A 26286-nucleotide genomic window follows, 5' to 3' on the forward strand; every position below is an offset into this window, starting at 1 on the left:
CCCAAAAGTACCAATTTTTTAAGGAAAAAGATACTTGCTTCTATCCACCTTTAGTTGAACTCCGTTCTGGTTAAGTTGCAGCCAAGATTGAATTAGATACTGTCATTTCCATGTTGGACGTAGAGCCCGAATAAGGGATCCAAGCAATAAAATAACCTTTCCCCAAAACATTACTGAAATAAATCAGAACTAGGATGTCAGTTATCTTCTTCCCTAACTGGTGATATGTAGATTGGAAAAACTCTGCCAGAACAGACTACACTCTGCAGTGGAATTTATAAAAAATAACTCATTCTTTACCATAAGTCAAAATAAACTGACAAGTACAGAGTGTGTAATAAAACTTTTATCTTGAACGTAAAATCTGTAATAGAAAGTACATTTTCCCTGCCTTACCAAAGAAATACCCAAACAAATATTTGAAAAATATTATTTTCAAGGAGTAGAAAATCATTTATCTGCCTACACATCTTGGCCCAGTGATGGACACATTTATGGGAACTAGGAATTCCTCATCCTGTTACTGCTAAGCTCGCCATCTCAGTGAATGACACCAGGTCCCATCCGGTTGACAGAGGGCTAGACTTCATCTTTGCCTCTTCTCCTCCACCCCTCACAGTCAATCCATAAAGCATTTCTACTCTGTCTCAAAACACCTCTCGAAACTGTCCATTTACTAAAGCCTACTCCTATGACCCTGCTCGAGACCACTTTGTTCTGGCTTGAATTAATGCAACAGCTTCCTGAGTTTCCAGCTTCAAGGTTTCCCCTCCTGCAAGTCTATTTTTCATGCTGCAGTCAGATTAATCTTCCCCAAATGTAAATCTGTTCATATCACTCTTTAGCATAAACTACTTTAATGGCTTGCCATTGCCCTCAGGATAAAGTGCAAACAACTTATCACACTTTACAAGCCCCTTGTAAATCATTCCCCTAATTACCACTCAGCCTCTTTTCCTCTCCATTTCTCTTGTGTTTTTGCTCCAACCATTCTGAACTACATACTTTAATTTCCCAGTCACAGAGTGTTCTCCGTTGTTCCCATGTCTCTGCACACACTGTTCTCTTTGTCTAGAACTCACTATACCTCCCTCCACCAAGGATGGTGGGGGGAGGCTGTAAATGAGAATATACTGTTGCAAGGCTACTATATATTTTACCTGAAGCAATTCTTTAAAAAGTGTAAGTAAATTGTGATAAGTTAGAGAGGTATACTCTAATCCATACAGCAACAAATAAAAATAATGTAAATAAATACAGAAAGAAGAATTGAAACGCATACTAAAATCTAACTGTTTAAAACAGAAGACAGGAGAATGAGAGGAGCAAAAGAATTCAAGAGATTAGCAAAGTGGCATGCTTAAATGCAACCATAATAGTAATTATATTCTATTTAAATGGGCTAAGCAATCTAACAAAATGCAGAAATTGCAGATATCATCAGACATTAGAAAGCTAGGTGTAACCACATGCTGCCTACAAGAGATGCTCTTAACTACAAAGACACAAATATGTTGAAAATAAAAGAATGGAAAAATATATACCATGAAAACATTAAGCTTGAAAAGCTAGAGTGGCTATATTAATCATTCAAAGCGACTTAAAGACAAGAAGTATTACCAGAGACAAAGACAGACTCTTTCTGATGATAAAAACAAATTCAGTAAATCAGAAACTGAACACCTGCTTAATATCAGAACTTCAAAATATGTGACACAAGAACCTACATAACTTAGGGAGGTATAGACAAATTCACATACATATCTGGAGATTTTAACACACACCTCTATCACTGATAGAATTACTTAGAAAAAGTTCCCAATCCTTATTAACACAAGCAACCATATTAATCTTCATGACTTTTGCAGACCACAACACCCCAAAACAGCAAGTACATATTTATTTTAAGTACACATGGAATAGTCATCAAGATTGATCCTATGGTGGTCCATAAAACAATCTCAGTAGATTTTAGAAGGTTGTCATTTTGCTCTTTGTTCTCTGACCACAACAGAATTAAATTAGAAATAAAAAACAATAAGAATCTAGAAAAGACCTAAATACTTGGAAATAAACTAACTCAAAACTAAACCATCCATAGGTCAACGACGGAAACAACAAAGTAAATTTGAAAAACTTTTTGACTGAATGATAATCTTTTTAAATTATATTAAAATTTGTGAAATGCAGCTACAGCAGTCCTGTATAAATATCCTGAAGGGATATTTATACTTTTAAAAGCTTAAAGAAAAAAGGTCCAAAATTAGTGATCTAAGGTTCTACCGTAGGAAGTTTAAAAAAAAAAAGAGAAAGCACACTGAACCCAAAGTAAATAGAGGGACAGAAATAATAAGCATAAAACAGAAATTAATGAGAAAATATAAGTAAAAGTTTGTATTTGAAAAGTTCAATAAAATTGACAATATTCTAACTAAACTTATCAAGAAAAAAGAAATTCACAACTTAGCAATATCAGGAATGAAAGAGATGACCTAGAGAGCTTACAGACATTAAAAGAATAATAAGGGAACTTTATGACTTCTGGCAAATAAAGCTGATAGCTTAGATGAAATAGACAAATTCCTTAAACAAATTACCGAAACTGACACACACAAAATAGATTATCTAAATATTTCAATATATGCAGAGGAAACTGACTTACCTGTCAAAACATTCCCACGGAGAAAACTCTAGGCTCTGTTGGTTTCACTGGTAATTTCTATCAAATATTTTAGAAAGAAATAACAATCCTACACCAACCCTTTAAAAAAATAGAAGCCAAGGAAATATTTTCCAGCTGATTTTATGAGGTCTCTATTACCCATAGTAACACTATACAAATACATCACAAGAGATCTAAAAACCAGAGAAAATATTCTCACGAAATAGAAAAATTATTTACCAAATACTAGCAAAACAAACCCAACAAAATATGTGTGTATATATATATATATATATATATATATATATATATATATATACACACTTTATATAAATGGGGTTTATCCCAAAAGTTGAAAGTTGGTGTAACATTCAAAAAATTGAATATTATTTACCATACTAAAAGAATAATAACAAGACCACCCAAATAGATGCAGAAAAGCATTTTTCAAAATTCAATAATTCATTTATGATAAAAATTCTTAGTTAACTAGGAAGAGAAGAGAGCTTGCTCAATCTAATGAAGGACATCTATATAAAAAAAGAATACAGCTAACATCAAACCTAATGGTGAAAAAAAAAAAAGGAATGGTTTCTCTTAAGATTAGGAACAAAGTAAGGAAGCTAGCTTTCAGTACTTCTATTCAACATTATCATAGAGGTAGTAGCAAACACAAAAAGGCACAAAAATAAAGGCATAAAAGTTAGAAAGGAAGAAACACTTGCTGAAGGAAATTAAAGAAGACCTGAATAAATGGAGAGTACCACATTCATGGGCTAGAAAACTGAATATTGTTACAATATCAATTCTCCACAAAAACCTATAGATTCAACACAACTCTTATCAATGTACCAGCAGACTCTTAGAAATTGGCAAGTGATGCTAAGATTTATATGAAAATTTAAATAACCTTTAAAAATATCAATGCAAGTTTGATCCCTTGTAAAATATATACATGACATTTTACATGTCAAAGCAATTTCAAAAATCAAAGTAGTTTTGTTTTTCTATTTATAAAAGTAATACAGGTATATTGTGGAAAGAAAGAGAATGCATGTAAAGTTATAAGAAAATAGAAATCACACTTAATCCCACAATCTCATAATAATGATCAACATTGTCATTATATCGTCCCAATTTTGTCCTTGCCTACATATATTTATATATTCATATATATAAATATTAATATATATTCACACAAATAGGAGTATATATCTATTTCATTTTTCCATGTTAATAAGTATAGACCTAAGTCTTATGTGTTATTGGCTACGTGATATTTTATAGTATGGTTGTATCTTAATGTATAACTAAACTCCTACTATTACATATTTCCAGTTTTCCTATATTATATACAAGCCTGTACCAAACATCTATGTACATCTATGTTAAATTATTTCCCTATGATACATTGCTAGGAAAAAAGAAAAGCTTCATAGGATCTACCTTTTTATGGAGATGGTACATATGTTTATGGCATAGATTGTGTTGATGGTTTCATGGATACATACTTATCTCCAAACTCAAATTTTATACATTAAATATGTACAGTTTTCTGTATGTCGGTCATACCTCAATAAAGTGGTTTAAAAAATAAAAATATACAAGGAAAAAAATGGTTCAAAGGGATGAACATATTGAACTTAGTTTTTTTTAATTTAATTTATCCATTAACTGCCTCATTGTTGTACCTCAACCTCCTGAAGATTATACCAGTTTATATTTTTTATATCAGTTCCTTCTACTCTTGTTAATTCTGGGCAAAAATAATTATTGAACTTTGTCAATCTGATAAGCAAAAGTGATATACCCCTGTTGTTTAATTTGTATTTCTTTGCTTACTAATGAAGTTAGCCAGCTTTTCACATATTTATTAGCTGCTTTTAGTTTTTATTACATTCATTGCCTAGTTTTCTATTCACATTCACCTCTTGTCCTTATTGATTAATAAGAACCGTTTGTTTAGTACTATGTTTAATCCCTCATCTATTATAAGCCTAAAAGATATTCTCCATTTTAGCAATGGCCTTTGTGTTTGTGTGTGTCTGTTGTTTATTTGCATGTTATACTATAATGTTTTAACTACACACAATTGAATAGATTATTCTTCTTTCATGGTTGCTAGGTTTCATCACAGAAAAGGCTTTTCAATTCTATTATTGTAATATTAATGAATTTTCTTCTGGTTCACTATTTGTTCTTGCATTTTAAACCTTCATCTAGAATTTATCTTATTGGAACCAGTGAAGTTGATGTGCAAATTTTCCCACTAAATATCTAGCCACTTATATTTTTCTCACTTGATTAAAATGCCACCTTTCACATATACTGACTTCTCAAATGTATTTAGATATAATTCCTTACTCTTTCTGTTTCATTAACTCTGTATTTTTGTGTCAGCATGATACTATTTTTTATTAATTTTTGTAATTTATGTTTAAATATTTTGTAGGGTAAGTCTGTTTTCATTACTATTTTTTAATATTTCTCATATTTCTCATATTTATATTTTCCAAATGAACTTTAGAATTAATTTTTCAAGTCAAAAATGTTATCTCTTTGAAATGTATGTATTTACTAAGAATTAATGTCTTTATAATATGGAATCTTTCTATTGAAATATATATACTATATCCCTCTTTTTAGTTAGTTTTATTTTGTTTCCTTAGTAGGGCTGAATGGTTGTAATACTTTGTGTATTTCTTGTTTAGTTTATTCTAAGGAATTTGATTTTTTTCAGAGATGCTGTGACTGGAATCATTTTACACAGTAATATTTTCTAAATGATTTATATATATGAAAATTATTTTCATTTTGTAGTATAATTTACTTACTCTCTTTGTTCTAATAATTTTTCGGTTGATTTCTTTTGGTTTTCAAGACAGATTTTAGTTTGATCTACAAAGATAGAATTATTGGAAAAGATGTGGCAAAACTAAATCTTGTGTTCCTCTATAATTGATTTTGCTAGCACTTTTTGCATCTTCACTTTTTTCCTACATTTTAAGGCCATTTTTCTAGTGATTCAGTATTAAGTTTGTTCCTAGTTGTTATTTTATTTATTTATTTATTTATTTATTTATTTATTTCGGTACGCGGGCCTCTCACTGTTGTGGCCTCTCCCATTGCGGAGCACAGGCTCCGGACGCGCAGGTTCAGCGGCCATGACTCACGGGCCCAGCCGCTCCGCGGCATGTGGGATCCTCCCGGACCGGGGCATGAACCCGCGTCCCCTGCATCGGCACGTGGACTCTCAACCACTGCGCCACCAGGGAAGCCCCACAGTATTATCTTAAATAATTGTTGTTTGATAACAACCCTAGTTGTTATTTTTTATGGATAGATTTGTTTAGATGTAGACATAGCTATACATACAGACAGAGACATATATGTAAACACTGACTGGAGAATTATACTCTTACAGCTCAGCAGCAAATGTTGAAATTTCATCAAATACCTTTTTATCTAAAAATATTGTCTTAAACAACTTACCTTTGAGTAAAATATGGTGTTTTTGGATGAAGTGCCCCCCCAGGGATCTCAGGTTGAGAAGCACTGCTCCATAACACACCTCTCGCTATTCAGTTGAGCCGTAAGTTCAGTGTCTGCTTAACTATATACATTTAAAACATACTCATTTCCAATCTCATTTGATACCTATTTAATTTCAGGTTAACATGCTTACTGGGTTTGAATTTAAATATGAAGAAATGATAGTCCATTTATTATTTAAAAACATTTTTTTCCTTAAAATGATGACTCTTCTCACTCTTACATATTTAACCCAAAATCTTAAAGAAAGCATTTTCATCATCATAGCTGCTATGATGCCTTGATTCTGCCTTATCTCTATGATAAACATGAAGAGTAGAGGGAGATTTTGAGGATCTTTTTGTTTACCTCAAAAAAGAAAAACCCTTCATAAATCAAAATTTACTGAATTATGAAAGAGGTACACCTTCTAATTGAAAGGGACTTTTTAATAGAAAACTTATATATGAAGGTAAAAAGTCTCATCTTCTTTCTCTGAATGTAACTTTGTTTTGTACTTGGAACCCAAGGGCCTGATGTTGAATGAAGCTTCTCTTAGCTTCATTCTGAACAGAGGATGACATTCCCAAACATCAGAGATGCAGACACTGATTCAAACTGAAGAGGTGTCCTCTTAGCCATTGACCTCTGCTTTGGTCCTTTGAGTTCAAAACAGAACCTTTTGTGAAATGTATTGTTTTGCTCCACAGTCTGTGCCAGACACTGTCATAGTCTCTTTCTAGTTGTCCAATACTGAAACTGTCATAACTCTAGGAAGCTACTATTATCATCCCCCTTGTTTCCATTTTACAGCCAAGAAAACTGAAGTACAGGGAGACGCAATAACTTACCTGAGATCGTGTAGCTAACAATGGCAGCTCTCAGGTTTAAAGCTCAGATCTGTAGCGTTCCAAATCCAGGGTCTTCTTCATTGTACTCACTGTCTCATTTATGTCTCTTTACCTATCTATGTCCTAACTCAATTTCACTTCCTCCTCTCTTTGGCCCCTTCTCCTGCAGGCCCGTGACCAAGGTGTAAGACTAAGAGGGGGAGTCATGCTTCACACGGCCTTATCATGTTGGCAGCCATTCCTGGGTCTGGCTGTGGTCTTAATCTTCATGGGATCCACCATTGGCTGCCCTGCTCGCTGCGAGTGCTCAGCCCAGAACAAATCTGTTAGCTGCCACCGAAGGAGATTGATTGCCATCCCAGAGGGCATTCCCATCGAGACCAAAATCTTGGACCTCAGCAAGAACAGGCTGAAAAGTGTCAACCCTGAAGAATTCATCTCATACCCTCTGCTGGAGGAGATAGACTTGAGTGACAACATCATCGCCAACGTGGAGCCAGGAGCATTTAACAACCTCTTCAACCTGCGTTCCCTCCGCCTCAAGGGCAATCGCCTGAAGTTGGTCCCTCTGGGGGTCTTCACGGGCCTCGCCAACCTCACCAAGCTTGACATTAGTGAAAATAAGATTGTCATTTTACTGGACTACATGTTCCAGGATTTGCATAACCTGAAGTCTCTAGAAGTGGGGGATAATGATTTGGTTTATATATCACATAGGGCCTTCAGTGGGCTGCTTAGCTTGGAGCAGCTCACCCTGGAGAAATGCAACCTAACAGCGGTACCTACAGAAGCCCTCTCCCATCTCCGCAGCCTCATCAGCCTGCATCTGAAGCATCTCAATATCAACAACATGCCCGTGTATGCCTTTAAAAGACTGTTCCACCTGAAACATCTAGAGATTGACTATTGGCCTTTACTGGATATGATGCCTGCCAATAGCCTCTATGGTCTCAACCTCACATCCCTCTCAATCACGAACACGAACCTGTCCGTTGTACCCTTCCTTGCCTTTAAACACCTGGTCTATCTGACCCACCTTAACCTCTCCTACAATCCCATCAGCACTATCGAAGCAGGCATGTTCTCGGACCTGATCCGCCTTCAGGAGCTTCATATAGTGGGGGCCCAGCTCCGCACCATTGAGCCTCACTCCTTCCAAGGGCTCCACTTCCTTCGTGTGCTCAATGTGTCTCAGAACCTACTGGAAACTTTGGAAGAGAATGTTTTCTCCTCCCCTAGGGCTTTGGAGGTCCTGAGCATTAATAACAACCCACTGGCCTGTGACTGCCGCCTTCTCTGGATCCTGCAGCGTCACCCCACCCTGCAGTTCGGTGGCCAGCAGCCCATGTGTGCTGGCCCAGACACCATTCGTGAGAGGTCATTCAAGGATTTCCATAGCACTGCCCTTTCTTTTTACTTTACCTGCAAAAAACCCAAAATCCGTGAAAAGAAGTTGCAGCATCTGCTAGTGGATGAGGGGCAGACGGTCCAGCTAGAATGCAATGCTGATGGAGACCCACAGCCTGTAATTTCCTGGGTGACACCTCGAAGGCGTTTCATCACCGCCAAGTCCAATGGAAGAGCCACTGTGTTGGGCGATGGCACCTTGGAAATCCGTTTTGCCCAGGATCAAGATAGCGGGATGTATGTTTGCATCGCTAGCAACGCCGCTGGGAATGACACCTTCACAGCCTCCTTAACTGTGAAAGGATTCACTTCAGACCGCTTCCTTTATGCAAACAGGACCCCTATGTACATGACTGACTCCAATGACACCGTTTCCAATGGCACCAATGCCAATACTTTTTCCTTGGACCTTAAAACAATACTGGTGTCTACAGCCATGGGCTGTTTCACATTCCTGGGAGTGGTTTTATTTTGTTTTCTCCTCCTTTTTGTGTGGAGCCGAGGGAAAGGCAAACACAAAAACAGCATTGACCTTGAGTATGTGCCCCGAAAAAACAATGGTGCTGTTGTGGAAGGGGAGGTGGCTGGACCCAGGAGGTTCAACATGAAAATGATATGAGGGTCGACCACTCCAGCTATTGTTTCCATGTCATTGTTGGTAACCAGTAAGACAGCCTGGCACAGTAATGCACTAGGTTAAAAGGCAACTTAGTGCAGCTGCCCCTGTGTCAAAGCAGGGTCCATGGAAGCAGGAGGACTTCTGATGGAGACTCGTCGCCTAAAGGCAGGCAGGCATGTGTCAGAGCCCTTCACACAGTGGGATACTAATTGTTTGCATTGCAAATATTGGCATTCTGGGGATCTCAGTAATGAACCTGACCTTTGGCTTATGCTCATGGACAGTTATTCAACATTTTCTACCACTGCAAAAACAAAAGAATAAATAAAAAGGAACAACCTACAATGTAGGATTTACATATTAAAAAGACACATTTGTCCAAAACATACTCTACAGAAAAATTTGTATCTCTGATTCTCATTTGTTAAAGGCTTGCATCATACCACATTGTTGGTTCAACACCACAAAGAAATCAATATATTCTTTACTCTTTTTTTTTTGAAACATATATGCTGTATATGTTTTAAAGCAATATGAATGAGAGGTTGTGCTTTTAGTTACTCACCACTATCAATCCAAGTGTGATTTCACCTTCCTTTACATAGAGATAACCCTGAGACTAGATCCCTGGAGTTATGGGCGGATATATGTGGAAAGATGTGTTTGTCTGACGTAGGATGCCAAGAAATAGGACCCAAGGCAAAAATGCTCAATTCTGTTAACTTCTGTTACTATAAATAAAGGCATGTGCCTAGTTTTGATACAGAATGGAATATTTTTTATACTTGTGATATCACACTGGACCAGTTTACTGTTACAAAGTCCTTGGTTTCTCCAGAAGGTGGTGTGCCACTGTTTATCCTTGTAAAATGCAAGGTAGGTGTTAATAATGAAAATTATTCATTTAACCGCAACTTGATTTTACTTTCATTGATTGCTACTAATGGGTTAATAGAAAATGGAGGAGGATGTGATTGTTATATATACTCAGAGGGCACTATTCAGCTTGTAGCTAAGATCAACAATTCAGATGTTTAAAAGCTCTCTGGATAAGGAGGAGTTCTCAGATTCCAACACAAACTAGGGTGATCCATGCATTACGCGATCCATGCAACTACGGATCTGTTTAAAATATGATAGCTGTCTGAAGGCTAGATTGCTTCCAGTCTAAGGAATCATCTAGCTACTGCAACTCTGCTGTTGTCTATTCAAATACTTTAAACACAGTATTATCTGTGGGCCTCTCACTACTGTGGCCTCTCCCGTTGCGGAGCACAGGCTCCGGACACGGAGGCTCAGCGGCCATGGCTCACAGGCCCAGCTGCTCCGCGGCATGTGGGATCTTCCTGGACCGGGGCACGAACCTGTGTCCCCTGCATCGGCAGGTGGACTCAACCACTGTGCCACCAGGGAATCCCCACAGTATTATCTTAAATGGACAACTTCAGGGTTTCTCCCTGCTTCCTCTCCAAGTAGATGCTGATTTTTATTTTGAAAATTGTCTGGTGTAGACAAGAAGAATCTGTCTTGTTTTTAAAGAAGTGGCAAAAAACAAGGTAGATTAAGAAGCACTTACTGATTTTTTTTTTCTCTCTACTGAAGAAAAACTAAGATTTACCCCTATAAATAGGTTAAATTGTGCTGACACTTTCACCCCTCTGAATGAAGGCTGTTTATCCAATTCAGTTTGTGTTACTGATTGGTACTCAAAGTTAAAATATTATAGTTTAAAAAAAATGGCATCATGCCATTACCACCAGTGACCTGGTTCAAATGATACATAATTCCATTTGGCTAAAGGTTGAGTCAATGGTTTTCAAAGCATATACAGTTGACCCTTGAACATGGGAGTTAGGGGTGATGATGCTCTTCACAGTTGAAAATCTTCATATAACTTAGCCCTGTGTATCCACAGTTCCGCATCCATGGATTCAACCAACCTCAGATCGCATAGTACTTATAGTATTTACCATTGAAAAGAATTTGTGTATAAGTGGACCTGCACAGTTCGAACCCATGTTGTTCAAGGGTCAACTATATTTATGTGATCTGAGGAAGCACTGAATATATAGAGTGTATTCATGACATACGATATATTTAATTAGCATAGAACAGATAGATATCTACACTTTTCACACTTTGAGAGAGACCTAAAAAAGAGTACCCTTTTGGACAGCATGTAAGCTGGAGTAGAAGGTCTCTGGGGTATGTTTCTTGACATATCAGACTGGAGGTTTGACTTTCAAAAAGCTGGCTTTTTTGAGTATTTGAAATTTTGTGTAACTTCAATAAAATTAAATTGACCCCAATAAAAAAGTGACAGGTCCAGAAATTGTTTGCCAACTGGATAGCAACATGGTTAAGCCCATTTCTCCCTTAATAAAGGGTGGAAAATGAGATAGAAAGATTGAAGAATTGCCTGCTTGAATCATTTTTCATTTGACTTTCCTGATGATTATCATACATCACTTAGAAATTCATTTCCCTCTTATGGCAATTAACTACCTTATCTATATCTAACAATATAATCAAGATCTTACAAATTCTATCAGAATTCCAACTTGTGTGCAAATGGAATGGAGTCTTTCAAACTTAAAAATGAACAAAGTTAGAGAGATAGTCTTCCAAAAGTTAGTGGAGAGTACTTTGCATGGAGTAAGTACTTAACTAATTGGCCAACGAAAACAGAGAGAGAGAAACATTTAGCAGTTAATAAAAGGGCTTTATAATTCTAACTGCTGTTTTCTGTCAAAATAAAAGTTGACCAAAAAGCTTAGTCAAATGAAATTGGATTAAAGTTAACCCATCCGTGAAAAGATTTAGTTATTATTCCACAGGAAGAAAAGAGATTGCACTCTTTCAGGGGTTTCCATACTCTGATCCCTGGAACACTAGTTATTTAAGATATTAATAAGCGTTCTTCCCAAAAAAGAGTCCCATAGACTAATAAGTTGGGAAAATGGTGCATTCTGTAACCACCTCGTGGAGGTTCAATATCTATTTGAGCCTAATAAATCCTCTGAAAAGTCCAATAAACAAGAATCCTGTTTAATTTTGTTTACCTTGGGGTTTCTCTAACTTATCTGAGCATGAAGCACTTCTTTTCATGATGCAACTGTTAAACATCTTGAAAAAGTAGAGTTCCACAGAACCCAGTTTGGTCAACATTGAACTAAAATAGTCCTCTTCCGAATTATTCCTAAACCCAATGTTTCCCAGAAGAGTAAAATTACTATTTGAATTGGGCTCCAATAGATTACAAACAAAAAGAAATATGCCACCTGGATAAGTGATCTGATCATAAAAATGTACTGACCAGATAGTTCTAGGAGAATCTGTGATTTTCTGTCTGAAGCATCATAGTAAAGGATTTATAGGTAACTGAATGGCCACTTAATTTTCTACATTCTCACTATCTGTTCAGATCTTCGGTTCCTTTTTATAACTGCAAAGCTCTGATCTTGGGTTCTGTTGACTAGAATCTTGGGGCTCTAGGATTGAATTTCACAAAGGGAATTTTCCCTTATGGCCTCAGTTTACCTCTTTGTTAGGTCCAACTAGACTGTGGTAAACAAAAGCAGTTTAGATCAGCAAGTGGGCCAAATTTTCCCCTGAGTAGTCATCTCGGGGTCATCATCTTCCCAGAGTATTTGTTCAAACTGTCCTAAGAAGAAATACAGTTGTTTGGCTCAGCATTTAACTCTGGGTTGACCAGTTCTGTGTGCATATTAAGCATCTTCAGAGAAGATTTTATACTCCCTAGGCATTAAATTTCTAGAAGAAAAATTCCCTGACTAGAGCCCTAATGGTCAGAGAATTGATCTATGCCCCCAAATGTCTGAAATACATGTTATTAGAGTATGATAACTCACCAAACGATTTGGCCTAATGTGTTCCTGGCAAGGGATTTCTACTTTTCCAAGTTCTCATGTTACTTACTTTTTTTTCATTTTCATTGCATTTATAATTATGAGCTTTTCAAATATTCTCAAAGTTTGAAAATGTAAACCAAGAATTGCCAAGACTTGTATTTCCTAGTCCCAGAGGACATTTTCAGAGCTCTGGTTTTGCTCAAGTTTCTCAGAACTTTTGCTTATCACCAACAACTCCCCAGTAGTATAAAGGCATTCAGGATTTGCTCTAAAGTGTTCAAGGTGGATTCTTTTTCCATTGTTCTGTCAAATATTCTGTTCTCTTCAGTTCTCAGAGGAGTCCAGAAATTATAATCTTCCATGACTTTTTCAAAAAAGAATTATTTAAATCTCACCTGCATTTAAGCCTGACCTTTGTCATTTTCCATGACTCAAGTAGGAACAAATATATTTATATATTATAGGGTACAAAAGACAGGATGTGATCTTGGAGAAGAAAAAATGAGTAGAGCCCCATGTAGATTAACTTACCCTTCCAGGGTCTCTCTTTATCTCCACATCAAGACATTTGTTTTAACTTCAGGGACTGTGCTCAGAAGCTGTTCAACACCACAGAATATGTTTTGAGGCTTTCTAGGAAAGAAAAAAAATACACATCATTTTCAACTTAGAAGGCTAAGATCTGACCAAAAGAATATCAGAAGTTTAAAGAAAGGTTGGACGGAGACGTTTGAATCCATTTTAATCCTATTTCCTTTATTACTATTTTTTATAGTTATCTTCTAACTGAAGAAACATCAGAGGTTATACTCTTCTTTAACTTTCATCAGTGTCTTTTTTGTCCCTATTACCTATGTCCTGGTCACATCTATATAGCTCACATAAGCCATTCCAAATGGATTTTGTGCCATGTGAACCTAGTAACAAAGCATGTGAGGCCAAAGCCATTCATTCTACTTAGTATTTAGGTAAAGATTTATCCCCTTTATTCCTGGGGTTAAAGTCCTAGAAACATTTCCCATTAGACTAATATCAGTACACGAGGTGCCTGGTGATTTCCATTGACTTTCCACCATTGGCTTTGAGAGCCCCATCCTTTCTTCTAAAATCCTTGCTCTCTTCTGATTGAGGACGTTCTGGAGTTATCCTTGCCCTCGTGTGTGGAAAGCCTTGAGGAATGAACCATTACCTGACTTGTTGATTTTAGAGTTGCATGTTAGGTAGCAGAGTGTGCTTCCTGGTACTTTGGCAAACATTTGACATGAATCTCTGTTACTCTTCCCTTAACTCCTCCAAAAGCCATTCCAAAGAGAGCCTTCTCAGTCTCCCTCCAGCAAAAGTCCTGCTACAGGGAAGGGACAGCTTCACGGTCTAAGTCAATGAGATCAAAATGAGAGCTGATTTGCCATGATATTTAGCTAAGAAGTTACCTAACAAAAAATGGGTTTAGCAGCCATAGGCCTAGACTTGCAAGATTTAGCCAAGTAAACCATGCTTTAAATCAACAATGAATGACAGGTTTTCAAATCTGAAGTTGGCTTTTCTGTTTTGGTAGCAGTAAATGTAGCTCTGCGTATTTTCTCAAAAATGTTAGAGAATGAAAACTGCTTACCTGTTGTGAGCTTTTCAACAGATTGTCTAGGATAAAATGTTTGCAGCAAAAAAAAAAAAAAAGACATAATTAAGAAGTTTGTAAAAGCTTTGTTTTTCTAAAACAGGCCTGAACTGAAGCTCATGTTCCTCTTTCAAAATATAGGAATCTGATCAAGACAAGCTTGCAAGTACCCAGACTGCCCTTCTCCAGTTGGCCAAAGTCTTTAATACCTCTTCTCCCCTCCCCTTCCCCCCTCTCCCTGGAGAACATTCTGAATAGGAAGGAGGAAAAGATCAGGGGCTACTAACTCCCCTGAGACAGCTCACAGAGAGAGGAAAGCTTTCGTACTCCCCCCATTCCTGCCTTCTTTCCTGATACTACAATTGAAATGATCCCTCATTCTCCAGTTCTGCCTTACTCACCACTGTCACCCCCCAGCTGCTGTCATACCTCATCAATGAATGCTCTCCCCAGGGAAAAGTCTCCTCTCACTAGTACTCAGAAATTCTTGGGCAATTGGTAAACTGGAAATTGCTTTCTTTAAAAAGCCCTCCAGCCTATCTCACATAACACGTTAAAAGTTAAGACTTACCATTCACATAATCACAAGCTGACAGCAATCTGCAGGTTGAGTGATTCTGATTTTTTTTCTCTCTCTCTCTTCTAGAAGCAGGTGGGTTGATATAATGCCAGCCTTAAATAGAAGCTTTATTTATAGCCTTAGCAGAATGAGCAAAGAGCTGGCATAATCAAGAGAGTACTGCATATTTTAAGGAAGGCTTTGCCTTTAATATGCAGAATAGCCATAAGATAACAAAAATGCAAATTTACATTCTCCTAAATTGGTTAACTGTATTAACTCCAATAAAGTTCAAAAGATAACTTTCCGTACTACAAATGGGTCAGAGTCAAAGACGCTGGGTCTATTCTACGAGGACAAACAAAAAACAAAAACCCAGAAATTTGGTTGCCATGTTAACTTTCTTCATTTTCTTGCAAACTTCCTATTCTAAATTGCTTTAATATTTTTAATCTCCACTACAATGAACTCAATGTAATCTGCAATACCATGTAATCAACAAATAAAGATTAAGCAGGGGGATAATTCAGACTTGCAAAAGGAATTCAATCTTTACAACAATGTGTGTCCAGCAACACACTGAGTCATATACATATCTGTGTGATGGCAAGAGATAGGAATTGAGTCATGAACAAACTTTTTAGAGGCTATTTGGAAGGAAACATGCTCTTTTCCTCCCCAGTTATAAAATCAGGTGTACCACACATACATGTGTGTTGCTTTGATATGCAAGTCAGTTGTCTTCTTACATTTTATCCTTTTCCATATGGTATGAAATGCCCCCAATAATAATCAGTTTAAAAGCTATTGTTTATATATACATATATAAATATGAGGGGGAGGGTGACTGGATTTTTTTTAAGTGTATAAAATGTAACTTTTTAAAGTTGATAAGCTTGAGCAGGAGAAAAAAAAAAAACAGAATTGTGTGTCTGTGTTTTTCTTTAATGTCTTATCAAAGTCTTATTCTGGGACCATCCCATGACTGGAAGCTACTAACCAACAACCTACAAAACTTTTTTTTTTAATGCCTGATAGCTTGTTTTTGTTCTCAAAAAAAATTAGTGCTGATGACAAAACTATCTTGATTTAGGTTTATGCCTCATTGACTATATTGATTTATTGTGGGCATGTTTTATTTTTAACATGTAAAAATAAGTTAACTTATTTTATTAACATGTAAAAATAAGTTAACTTATTTTATTAACATGTAAAATAAGTTAAGAACACATGTTTTCTTTATTGATGTAAAGGGCTTAAGCATCTGACATCTCAGTTAAATCCATTTGGGTATTATTAAGAAATGAAATGTAATAAAAGACAATTGGAGTCATCTATCAGAAAATATTTCCTTATTGAGAGAGGTAGGTTATATGAGCCTTACCGGGAATATGAGCTTGCATAAATACCTTTAACATTGTTATTAGAACAGATAATCTACAAATAATTCCAGTCAGAGAAGCAGCAGGCCCAGGGCAATCTGATTCTACTGCTGGGGTGAATGGAAACCACTCAGAAGGCAATCAGAGGCCAGGTTTTCAGGTTCATTGTAAGCAAAATTCCAAGGGGCCATGATTTGAGCCACTGAATATCCAAATTTAGGTCATATCAACCACACTAGAAATATATTCTACCTTACTGAAGATAAATCCTGTATCACTTGCAAAATCATCTCATCCATTTGAGTTGGTTACAAAAGCAAGTAATGGCCATGACTTTACATATGAAATACATTTGAGCAAGAACTGCAGGGTTCAGCAAGCCATACACATAACATCATCATCTAGTCACCTTCTCTGAGTTAGCTTTCACTCAGCCAACTATGATCGAGACATCGTGTAAGATAAGGCGCAAAATATTAAAAAGAGAAAAATCTTATCTCTCGTCTTCAGGCAAATTGGTAACAAAGGAAAGAAGACTGTCTAGTGTAAAAGAGGAAAAGAACTGAAAATGTAAAGACTGCCCTTTGTGCACTCTTTCTTCTGAGAGCAAAGGTGCTCCCTTCTCACCTTTGGTGCTTAAGGGAACAGGCTTTAGGGAGGTGTGCTCAGGGAGCGTCATCCTGTGGTTTCATCTTCACCCCCTAGAGCTTGTTAGATGCCTTCCAGTGAAGAGAGAGTAAGTGGAGAAAGCAGAAACCTGGCAGGAATGGGACCTGGAAGCCATATTGCTAAATGACAAGAAAGTCCAAGACTCACCTCCAGGCAGCAGCAGATACTCAAACTCTGAGGCTGCTAGCAAGAAATTCACAAAAGCCCCCCTTGCTATTCTTTAATTGCAGAGTGAAAAGCTTACCACCAGAAAGGGGTTTCCTTCTCCTGGAAGATTTTTTGGTACTGCCAAAGCTGTGTAACTAAGAGTCACATCTCTGACAGTGGGCTTTCATTTTATACCACTAAACTAGCAATGACCAAAACGGAGAAAGATTTTCCATGAATATAGTTTTGAGTATGTTGGGAATACATCTCTACCAACTAATACATCACAAGTTAGGTTGTCCAATAACCTGTTCCCTGATCAAGTTATTCCCTGATCAGGGAAAAGATAGTCCCAATATTTCAGGACTTTTTCTTAAATAAGGATAAGAGGGAAGAAGACAATATAATGAAGTCAAATTTTTAAATGAGAGCCAAATGTACTCTTAGCAGTCTGGCTTCTGGCTCTGTCCTTATAAGGACATTCTGACCATGTGTTGCTTCATAAATTTCAAGCTTCATAAATGCTTCAAGCCCATCAGAGTTTTGAGTTTCTGAGTTGGGGGTATGTTTGTTGGTCTTTTTCTCCCTCTCATTTTCCTTAGTCATGGGCATCCTGCTCCAGCTGTTAATGTTTCTGTGACATTTGAGACAGTAGAAATAAAAGTTATGAGTTCCTACATACTCCCGTTAAGGCAGATAAGTATATTATAGAACCCAATACTCTTTTCATAATTACCTCATTGTCAGACCTAAAACCCAGGATGTGAAGACTAATGTGGAATAAGGCCAAGTTGAGGAAAAAATTGAGAAACCTTAATGGGATTCCTGAGGGGAAATTCACCTAGGAATTCTGCCACCGATGGATGGAAAATGTGAAAACCCTGGCTTGTAGGGCTTGTCACTCGGTGCCTTTCATCAACTCTTATAAACAGCTAAATGCAAAAATTATGACCCTCTACAAAAAAATTGGATTGAAAGGAAAACTCTTGTTATAGCTATATAGGCATCGTTTCATTCCATAATACTCTGAACTGGGTAAATCAGAATGTCAGAACATGTCAATAACTCTCTCTATATAGTACATGTAGTTTAATGCCAGATACACACACACACACACACACACACACACAATTACTAAGAACTACTAGGAGAAAGATAAGGAAAAAGAAAAGGCAGATGGAAAATATATGGTTTATCTAAGGATTCTCTTGATTTTGTTTGCCTCTAATAAAGAAAACTAAGAATAGAACTCAATCACTAAGAAAATAGGGTCTGAAAGATGAAAACCCACGGAAAGTCTCTGTGAGAAACAACATACTACTACATAGGTTACATCCTTACTTGAAAAACCTAAATCTTAAACATGATTGCAAAAGTTAGTTGTATATTGAATATATTGAATAATTTTGTTCACTGTCATATTGGAAGATAAATCTATTTACCAGATCCTCCTCATTTATATAAGCCTTTTCTAATGACAGCATCACTTCTCATATTATTCTTAAGCACAAGAAATCAAGTATGCTGGTACCATAGCATAGAGACAATTCACTACATTTAATCTATTCTTTCACTCATGGGCTATTAGCTGGATGTACAAAAGACTAACAGGTTACATCTATTATATACATTCAGGGCTCTCATGAAAGTTAGATAAACACTTCTTTAAACACACACACACACATACACAAACAAACCCATACCATAGTGCCCAGAGTTTCTTTAAGCCTCACTGTGTATCAGTTCAAACATCTTACTGGGAATTAATTTACTGAACACAGAACAAATGTGAATGCAAAGAGATTACCAAGTCAGCTCCACCATCTTGATTTACATAAGCTCTTCTATTTTAGCGACACCTGGAGAATCCAGTTGCCTCTACTTCAATGGTCTCAAGAGCCTTCCACGGCACTGTAATAAAAAAAAAAAATTGCTGGTATTAATGGAGGGCTGGTTTCAATACATGGCAGCTGTTTTCTGTCCTGAGTCTTCTGGAGTAAAAAAAATAGGTTCATAGAAATGGAAAGTAACTGAAAAGTGTTCCCTGACTGGTGAGTCAAGAGAGAAGAAGTTCACTGTTTTAGTCCAATGTATTTTCAAAATAGGATTTGATAAGAAGTGGAGAGCACAAGCTTTTCAAATAAATGACAATGAGAAAATAGGTATACTTAAGGGAATTTTGTTTTGAAGGGAAATGGATGGTATTTATGTATGTGGCAATGCCTCTAATATTGATCTTCATAGTTTGGATTCAAAACCAGTATGTACACAGATTCTATATTAAAAGTTATTTTAAATGTCTGTGTATCTATATCCTTTTAAAGGCTGTCAGTATTAGCTCAAATACATGCCCACAGAAAATTCAGGAATCTACTGAACTCTCTCCTTCTCATTCTTGAGTAGAAATTGGAAATCAGATTTCTCTAGTTCTAGTTTTAAAATATGTACAAAATTTAATTTTCCACCTATCCAAGCACAATCTCCATTCATTCACTCATTCATTCATTCATTCATCTACTTAATCATGTAACATCTACTGAGTATCCATTATCATAGTAGCTTAACAGTACATCAATAAATAAAATTGTTATCAAATTGTAGTCCCAACTTTAATCCTGCATTTCTCCATAGTAACTTTGGCTTTCACAGTTGATCACAATTTATTTCACATTCCATCATCCAAATCATGTAGTTTAGAGATGGGCCTTAGTGTCCAAATGGCCAGGTACTAATCTGGCTTTAAGGACCTACCTGCTTTAATGATCTACTCTCAGGGAGTCAGTGTAGTTAAGTACTGAAAAGACAAGGATATGGAGTAAGAGTTCTAAGGGCTCTCTCACTGGATTCATGTTAATGGGCAAGATACTTAACATCTCTGCATCCCTATCTCTCAAAAGGACCGTAACACTACCTACCTCACAAGGTTGCTGTGAGGCTTATTGTAAAAGCATGAGGGAATTGTATGTAGAATAGGGGGCCTAATACAAAGGTACTACAGGATTTAGAGTGGCTGGACAAGATCATTGAGTATGAAACCCTCTCCCCCTGGGAGGCCCAGGTCTGCTCCCTAATACAATTGGAATCTAAAATGGCATTGACCATCAATTGGCTTGGTTTATCTTTAATATGATGTCTACAAGATTCATCACAAATTTCCCTCTCTTTGAGAAATGTTAGCTTGGAAAAATTATCAAACTAATTTTAACAAAGGATCATAAAATGATTCCCTTCCAGGTGCTGGGGGTGGGTGTAGTTATTTCAATATGAAACAAGAGTTTGAATGGATATCTTCAAGGGGATGCATTTCATTGGAGAAATTTATTGCCTAGGGTTTTCTGTTGTTTTCAGTCTGACTCCCCAGCTTTCTGTACCACTGTTTTAACATACATCCTCTTTTCCCTTTTGTTGGAAGGGAAGCTAAAATCCACCCATTTCATGATGATTCTTTTCATGCTGTCTGTTTTGCTCAAAGGACGAATTTTTTTCAACAAACACTGTAATTATTTTCTTAGAGGGCCAATTTTAATTGCCATATTGTTTAGCTAAGCCCTATTGTGTTGGTGTCCTTCAAAATTGTCAGATGCTTTCAAATACAGGGGTGGGAGGGGGCAGCTATAAGCACATTGTTGTAATTGATTTGTATGTTTGAATTGTCTTATCAGAAAACAAGGTTATGAATTTCATCTGTTGAGACACAAAAATAAAATACTTTCCTAAAAAAAGGTATTTGGTTTTTGAATGTTCTAAAATACCATTTATTCTTCTCTTCATCCTATTAATGTTTCATTAATAGTGTTGCATTATTATCATATTTTAATCATAATTATAAAATAAAATTGTTCAAGATTTAGAATTGAAAACATTTAAGAAGAACCCATTCTGAGGGATCCACATTCAAGACTGAGTGTGGAATCACTTAAGACAGATGGGTGTGAAGAAACAGGCCTTCCAAGGTGTATGGTAACATGACTTCTTTTCTTTCCAGCAAAAAATGTCACTGCAAGTGATGGGAAATAACCATGAGATATTATCTCTGTCAGTTAGGAAATGAGATGAAAACAATTAAGTTGGATTTTTTTTAAAAACTTCTGGGCCAGGATTCTGCCATAGTAATTTAAAGAAACTTTACCAAAATAAAACAATAACATCGTTAGTGTCTTAGCTTGGACTGCCATAACAAAATACCATAGACTGGGTGGCTTAAACAACAGAAATTTGTTTCTCACAGCTCTGGAGGCTGGGCAATCCAAGATCAAGGTGCCAGCAGGGTCAGCCTCTGGTGAGAGCTCTCTCCTTGGGTTACAGACACCTACTTTCTCACTGTGTCCTCACACGGCCTCACCTCGGTACATGCACATGGGGAGAGGGAGATATCTCTTTCTCTCTCTCCTCTTATAAAGCCCACCGACCCTGTCAGATTAGAACCCCACTCTTATAGCCTTATTGAACCTTAATTTCCTTCTAAAAGGATATTTCCTTCCCTATCTCCAAATACAATCACATTGGGGGTTAGGGTTTCAACATATTAATTGGGAGTGCTATAATTATTATAGTGAATTATTGCTACAATTCAGTCCATAACAGTTGGTTTCTGCACATTAATCAAGTGCTCCATCACCTTTATTTACTGTGAGCATGAGAGATGGTATATAATATTGAAACCATGGCCCATAGCATTAAAAAAACTATCCTGAAATGGTGCACCATAGGGTTTACAGAAACTGGTGACTAATAGAAATTCTTGAGCTAGTCTTACAGCTTGCTAAAAACCCATCTGCTTGTAGCCCACCTTGGGTGAGCAAGCTTGCCTTAGTTATTTTGTTGTAAACTGTATACCCTGCAACCTTCACCTAGCCCAAACAATAAGATGTTTGTCAAAGTTGTTTTTCAGGAACTTGGAGTCAGCTGTGTCTAGTTCAAGCTGGCTAAGTCTGGTTGGGACCACTCACCCTAAAACTGGGCCCGTGCAGGTGTCCAATGAATGACCTTTTGATGTCAGAGGGCCAAAAATTCCACCCTCAGATCATGATAAGCACCTCCTTTTTTAAACATACATCCCATGAAGAAGCATGTAACTCAGATATGCCCGCATAGAACACAGATTACCTCCCCTTTTCCCTACCTCCAATCACCTCTCTCCACTTCTAAGACCACCTTGCTTCTTTATCCCATAAATATCCCAAGCCCCTCTCCTTTAGCGAGATGGATCTGAGACTTGACTGCCTTGTGAATAAACCCCTTCTCTGCTGCAAATCTTGGAGTCTCAGGATTTTGACTTGCTGTGCATGAGGCAAATGAACCTGGTTTGGTAACAATATTAGGAAGACAAGTCAGTGAAGTCAATATAAGCAAATGAAGTTGGAATGAGAAGGAATTTCAACAACTACAAAAGTCCTCTCCTTGTTTTCACTTACTTTACTACTCCTTGACTCTTCAGGACCCTGGCCTAGTTGTCATTAATTTTCTGCAATTGCATACGACTTTTCATTCTGTTGCACCAAAGTCCTTAAAGAACTGTGTCTTCTGGTTTTTCACGACACATCCCCAGAGTTATGTTATAATTCTGCAAAAATCGTAGCCTCTTAAATCTCTTTCTCTCTTATTTACTCAAAATGTACTCACATTCCAGGTCAGCTGTACCATTTTCAGTATGCAGATTGGCTTACCCATGTGAGCTAAGTGGCAAGCTAATGGCTTGTTCTGTAGTTATTTTGGTGCAGAAGCGTCAATCGAAATGTTCTTGTCTAAACAAGCACCACAGTATTTGCTAAGACCATTTGCTTGACCTAAAGAGTCCCAAACTGTCTGTTTGAAGAAGATAACTGCCTAAATTAAAACTTACTCAAGATGCTCCCAAGCTCCCCTGTAGCTATTCCTACTGGGTTTGCTGAGAGTACAGAAACAGGATGCCAGGCTCAGTGTGATAAGCCAGCAATTGTCCAAGTTACTCATGTTCGCTGAGGCTCCCAGAGAACCAACATTCTGTATCAGAGGCTAGGCCATTAGACTTTGTCCCACGCTGGAACAAAATGTTCCAGAAATCAGGGAGGGACCAACTTTTCTTTTTCTGAGATTAGAAGTATGTTTACGAAGCTAGATCCTTTCATATTAAATACTCTGTCCTTGCCTTTTATAAACTCTAAAGGGGTCTAGGGTCCTAGCCTACTGGGGCTGTGCTGCTTTCTGAGGCTAGAATTTGAGTTTCTAAACTCCTCATGCCCTACTCATGTACATCTGACCATGAGTCCGCTAAGCTCCTCAAACTTTACTCCTTCAAAAGTCCAGAATGAGACTTAGGACAATGAAGTAATTGACAAGGGGCTGTTTTCTTTTATCTTTTCTAATTATAAAAGTACTATATGCCAGCTCATTGTAGAAAATACAGAGAGGACAGGAAAAAAAATCCTTTATATGCCTATCTTTCAAAGGCAATCACAATTATTATCGCAGTACAATTCTTAGTCTTCTTTAAAGAGTAAACTCTGTTTTAAGATAGAGATCTGGGAGGTTTTTCTGCGACCACCATGATTCATTCCCACCCCCACTCCTTCTCCTCCTCCTCTTCCTGCTATTTCTCTCCACTCAACACTCCAGGGCCTCTGGTGAAGTGCCAACAAAAGAGCCCAGAAAGGAGAAATAACCTGCCTACTCCCTCATTCAGGGCGTCAAAAAAGGGTCTGAGAAAATCCTCTGCAGTGATCATGGTGGGAATTGTATCCTTAAAAGTTCACATTCTTCTAAAAAAAATTACTCAGCCCAGTCTCTATGACCCTCTTTGAAATGTACAGATGCAAATGAGATGCAATAACGGCCACCGATTACTGGGCACCTACCATGTACCTGGAACTTTACAAAAACAAGCTCATTAATCTTCCCAGAAACCGTAGATGTGGATGGCCACCATCTTTTTTTAATTGAAGTACAGTTGATTTACACTAGTGTATTAGTTTCAGGTGTACAACATAGTGCTTCAATGCTTTTAGAGATCATACTCCGTTTACAGTTATTAAAACACAGTGGCTATATTTCCCTGTGCTGTACAATATATCCTTGTTGTTTACCTATTTTATACATAACAGTCTGTGTTTCTTAATCCCATACTCCTATCTCTCCCCTCCCCTCTTCCCTCTCCCCACTGGCAACCACTAGTTTTTCTCATTTTATAGGATATGTACCCGATGTTGTCCAATTTCAACATCCTCCTCTTTGTGCTCTGCCATGCTGCCCCTTAACTCTGAAACTCTCCTAAGTAGAACAACACCTTATAATCATGTCACAAGGAGGCCTGTGACTATCGCTGTTCTACATGTGTCCCCCACCCCCGTTCCCACCCCCTGCACCAGCCCTGTATCTCGTACTCAATCCCCTGCTCTTCACAATAACATCCATCCAGATGAACTCTCTTACGCCTAATGGGGATCTAACTAGGGATGCTGTGAAAACACAACTGTAATTTGATATTAATTAAAACCTAAATGAGAGTACAGTGGACTCTTTGGTGCCTGCTTGCAAAAGCTTACTGACTATCTGAAAGGGCAAAGGGGCATTTTTCTTCCTCGGAAGTTATCATCTCGTGATTGTGATCATAGCCGCCACTGGGAGAAAACTTGTTGCTCATCATCTTCAAAACTCTCCTGTCTTCATGATAAAGCCTCCTTTTATTAGCTAGTTTGGGAAATTGGTTATATAACCCCCATACAACAAGAGTAGTCTGGGTTCTTTTTTCTGACACATTTTTCTTGATGAGAATGGGATTTTCCTGGAGTTGAAGTAAAACAGAAGATAAGAGTAGCGTGTGTGACCCATAGGTAGAGGAAACCTCATGTGCTTTATATGGGAAATCATCTCTCTTCTGCAGACCCTTCATGTTTTTTATATAGACGGACGGTAAGTCTTGAAACACATATGAAACACAGAAGCATATGTGCCTAATTTGGGAACACTGGGTATTAAGTACAGTGGAAACTTCTGCCAATTAGGGAAGGAGAGAGGCAGAGACTGCTCTCTATTCCTAGAGGTTAATGATGCAGATGGACTCTGAGGGGCAACTCTGGTTCAACCACCTCCCCCAGGAAGATGAAAACTCCCTTCCAGTTACCAGGAGAGAAAAGAAGCATTAACAGTGGTTGCCTGCTGGTGTCGAATAAAGCAATCTAAGCGTGCTATGGAAATTCATCTCATTCAGGGACAGATAAGCAGAATGACACAGAGTGATTCCAACACAGAAAGCTTAATTTATTATTTAGGTTTCCAATTAAATGCCTGCACATTAAGCAGGGCCAAAGCCAATTGTCTGTGTGTGCTTTTGTAATCTTTACCGTGCAACAGGGGTTATTTATGTGCCTTCTCATCTTGATCATTTTGCCATAGCATACTTTCATTTGTCAGAGTTACTACACATAGTACTCTTCCCAAATTCCTTACATTTTCACATGTTCCTGAGTTGGTATATGGAGAAACAGGCCCCCTTCTAGGGTGCTTTCAGTGAGATTAGAAACAAGCAAGCTGATATCTGGACTCTTTGTAAATCACTTAAGTATTTACTGAGTGCCTGCTCTGTGTGAGCTAATATGCTGGGGATTCCACTTCAAGTAAGACACCTAGAAAAGGAGGTATCACGCCACTGACTATCCTTTAGCTACTTCTCTGTGTGGAAGTCATTCAGCAAGGTGCCTTTTATTCCTGTCTCTGTCCAGCTTGTACAGTAGAAAACAAAATAAGTATATCAGCTCTGTCTTGGGAAGCTAGGCCAGGCACATAGTCCAGTGACACAGTTGGGAGACAACCTCAAACAGAAACTGTTGCAGGTCAAACATCCCATTTTACTATCAAGGAGCAGATCTTCTGGGCAAAAAAAAAAAAAAAAAAAAAAAAAATCTCAGTAGAGTGGCCGGTCCAAAATGATAAGCCTTGGGATTGGGCTAACACAGACACTTTACATTTTGGAAATATCTTCAAGGAAAAGGAGATAA

General features: G+C 37.5%; 1 protein-coding gene across 1 annotated transcript; it reads left to right on the forward strand.

Annotated features, from left to right (window-relative positions):
• Positions 1-7249: 7249 nt before the first annotated feature.
• Positions 7250-9070, forward strand: LINGO2 (leucine rich repeat and Ig domain containing 2; the record flags this gene model as incomplete). The annotated part of the gene is made up of 1 exon (XM_079706314.1): positions 7250-9070. One exon carries the CDS (start codon positions 7250-7252, stop codon positions 9068-9070), a length of 1821 nt encoding a protein of 606 aa, XP_079562440.1.
• Between the last annotated feature and the right edge of the window lie 17216 nt (positions 9071-26286).

Source organism: Hyperoodon ampullatus (genome assembly GCF_949752795.1).
Source record: "Hyperoodon ampullatus genome assembly, chromosome: 6".
Lineage (NCBI taxonomy): Eukaryota > Metazoa > Chordata > Mammalia > Artiodactyla > Ziphiidae > Hyperoodon > Hyperoodon ampullatus.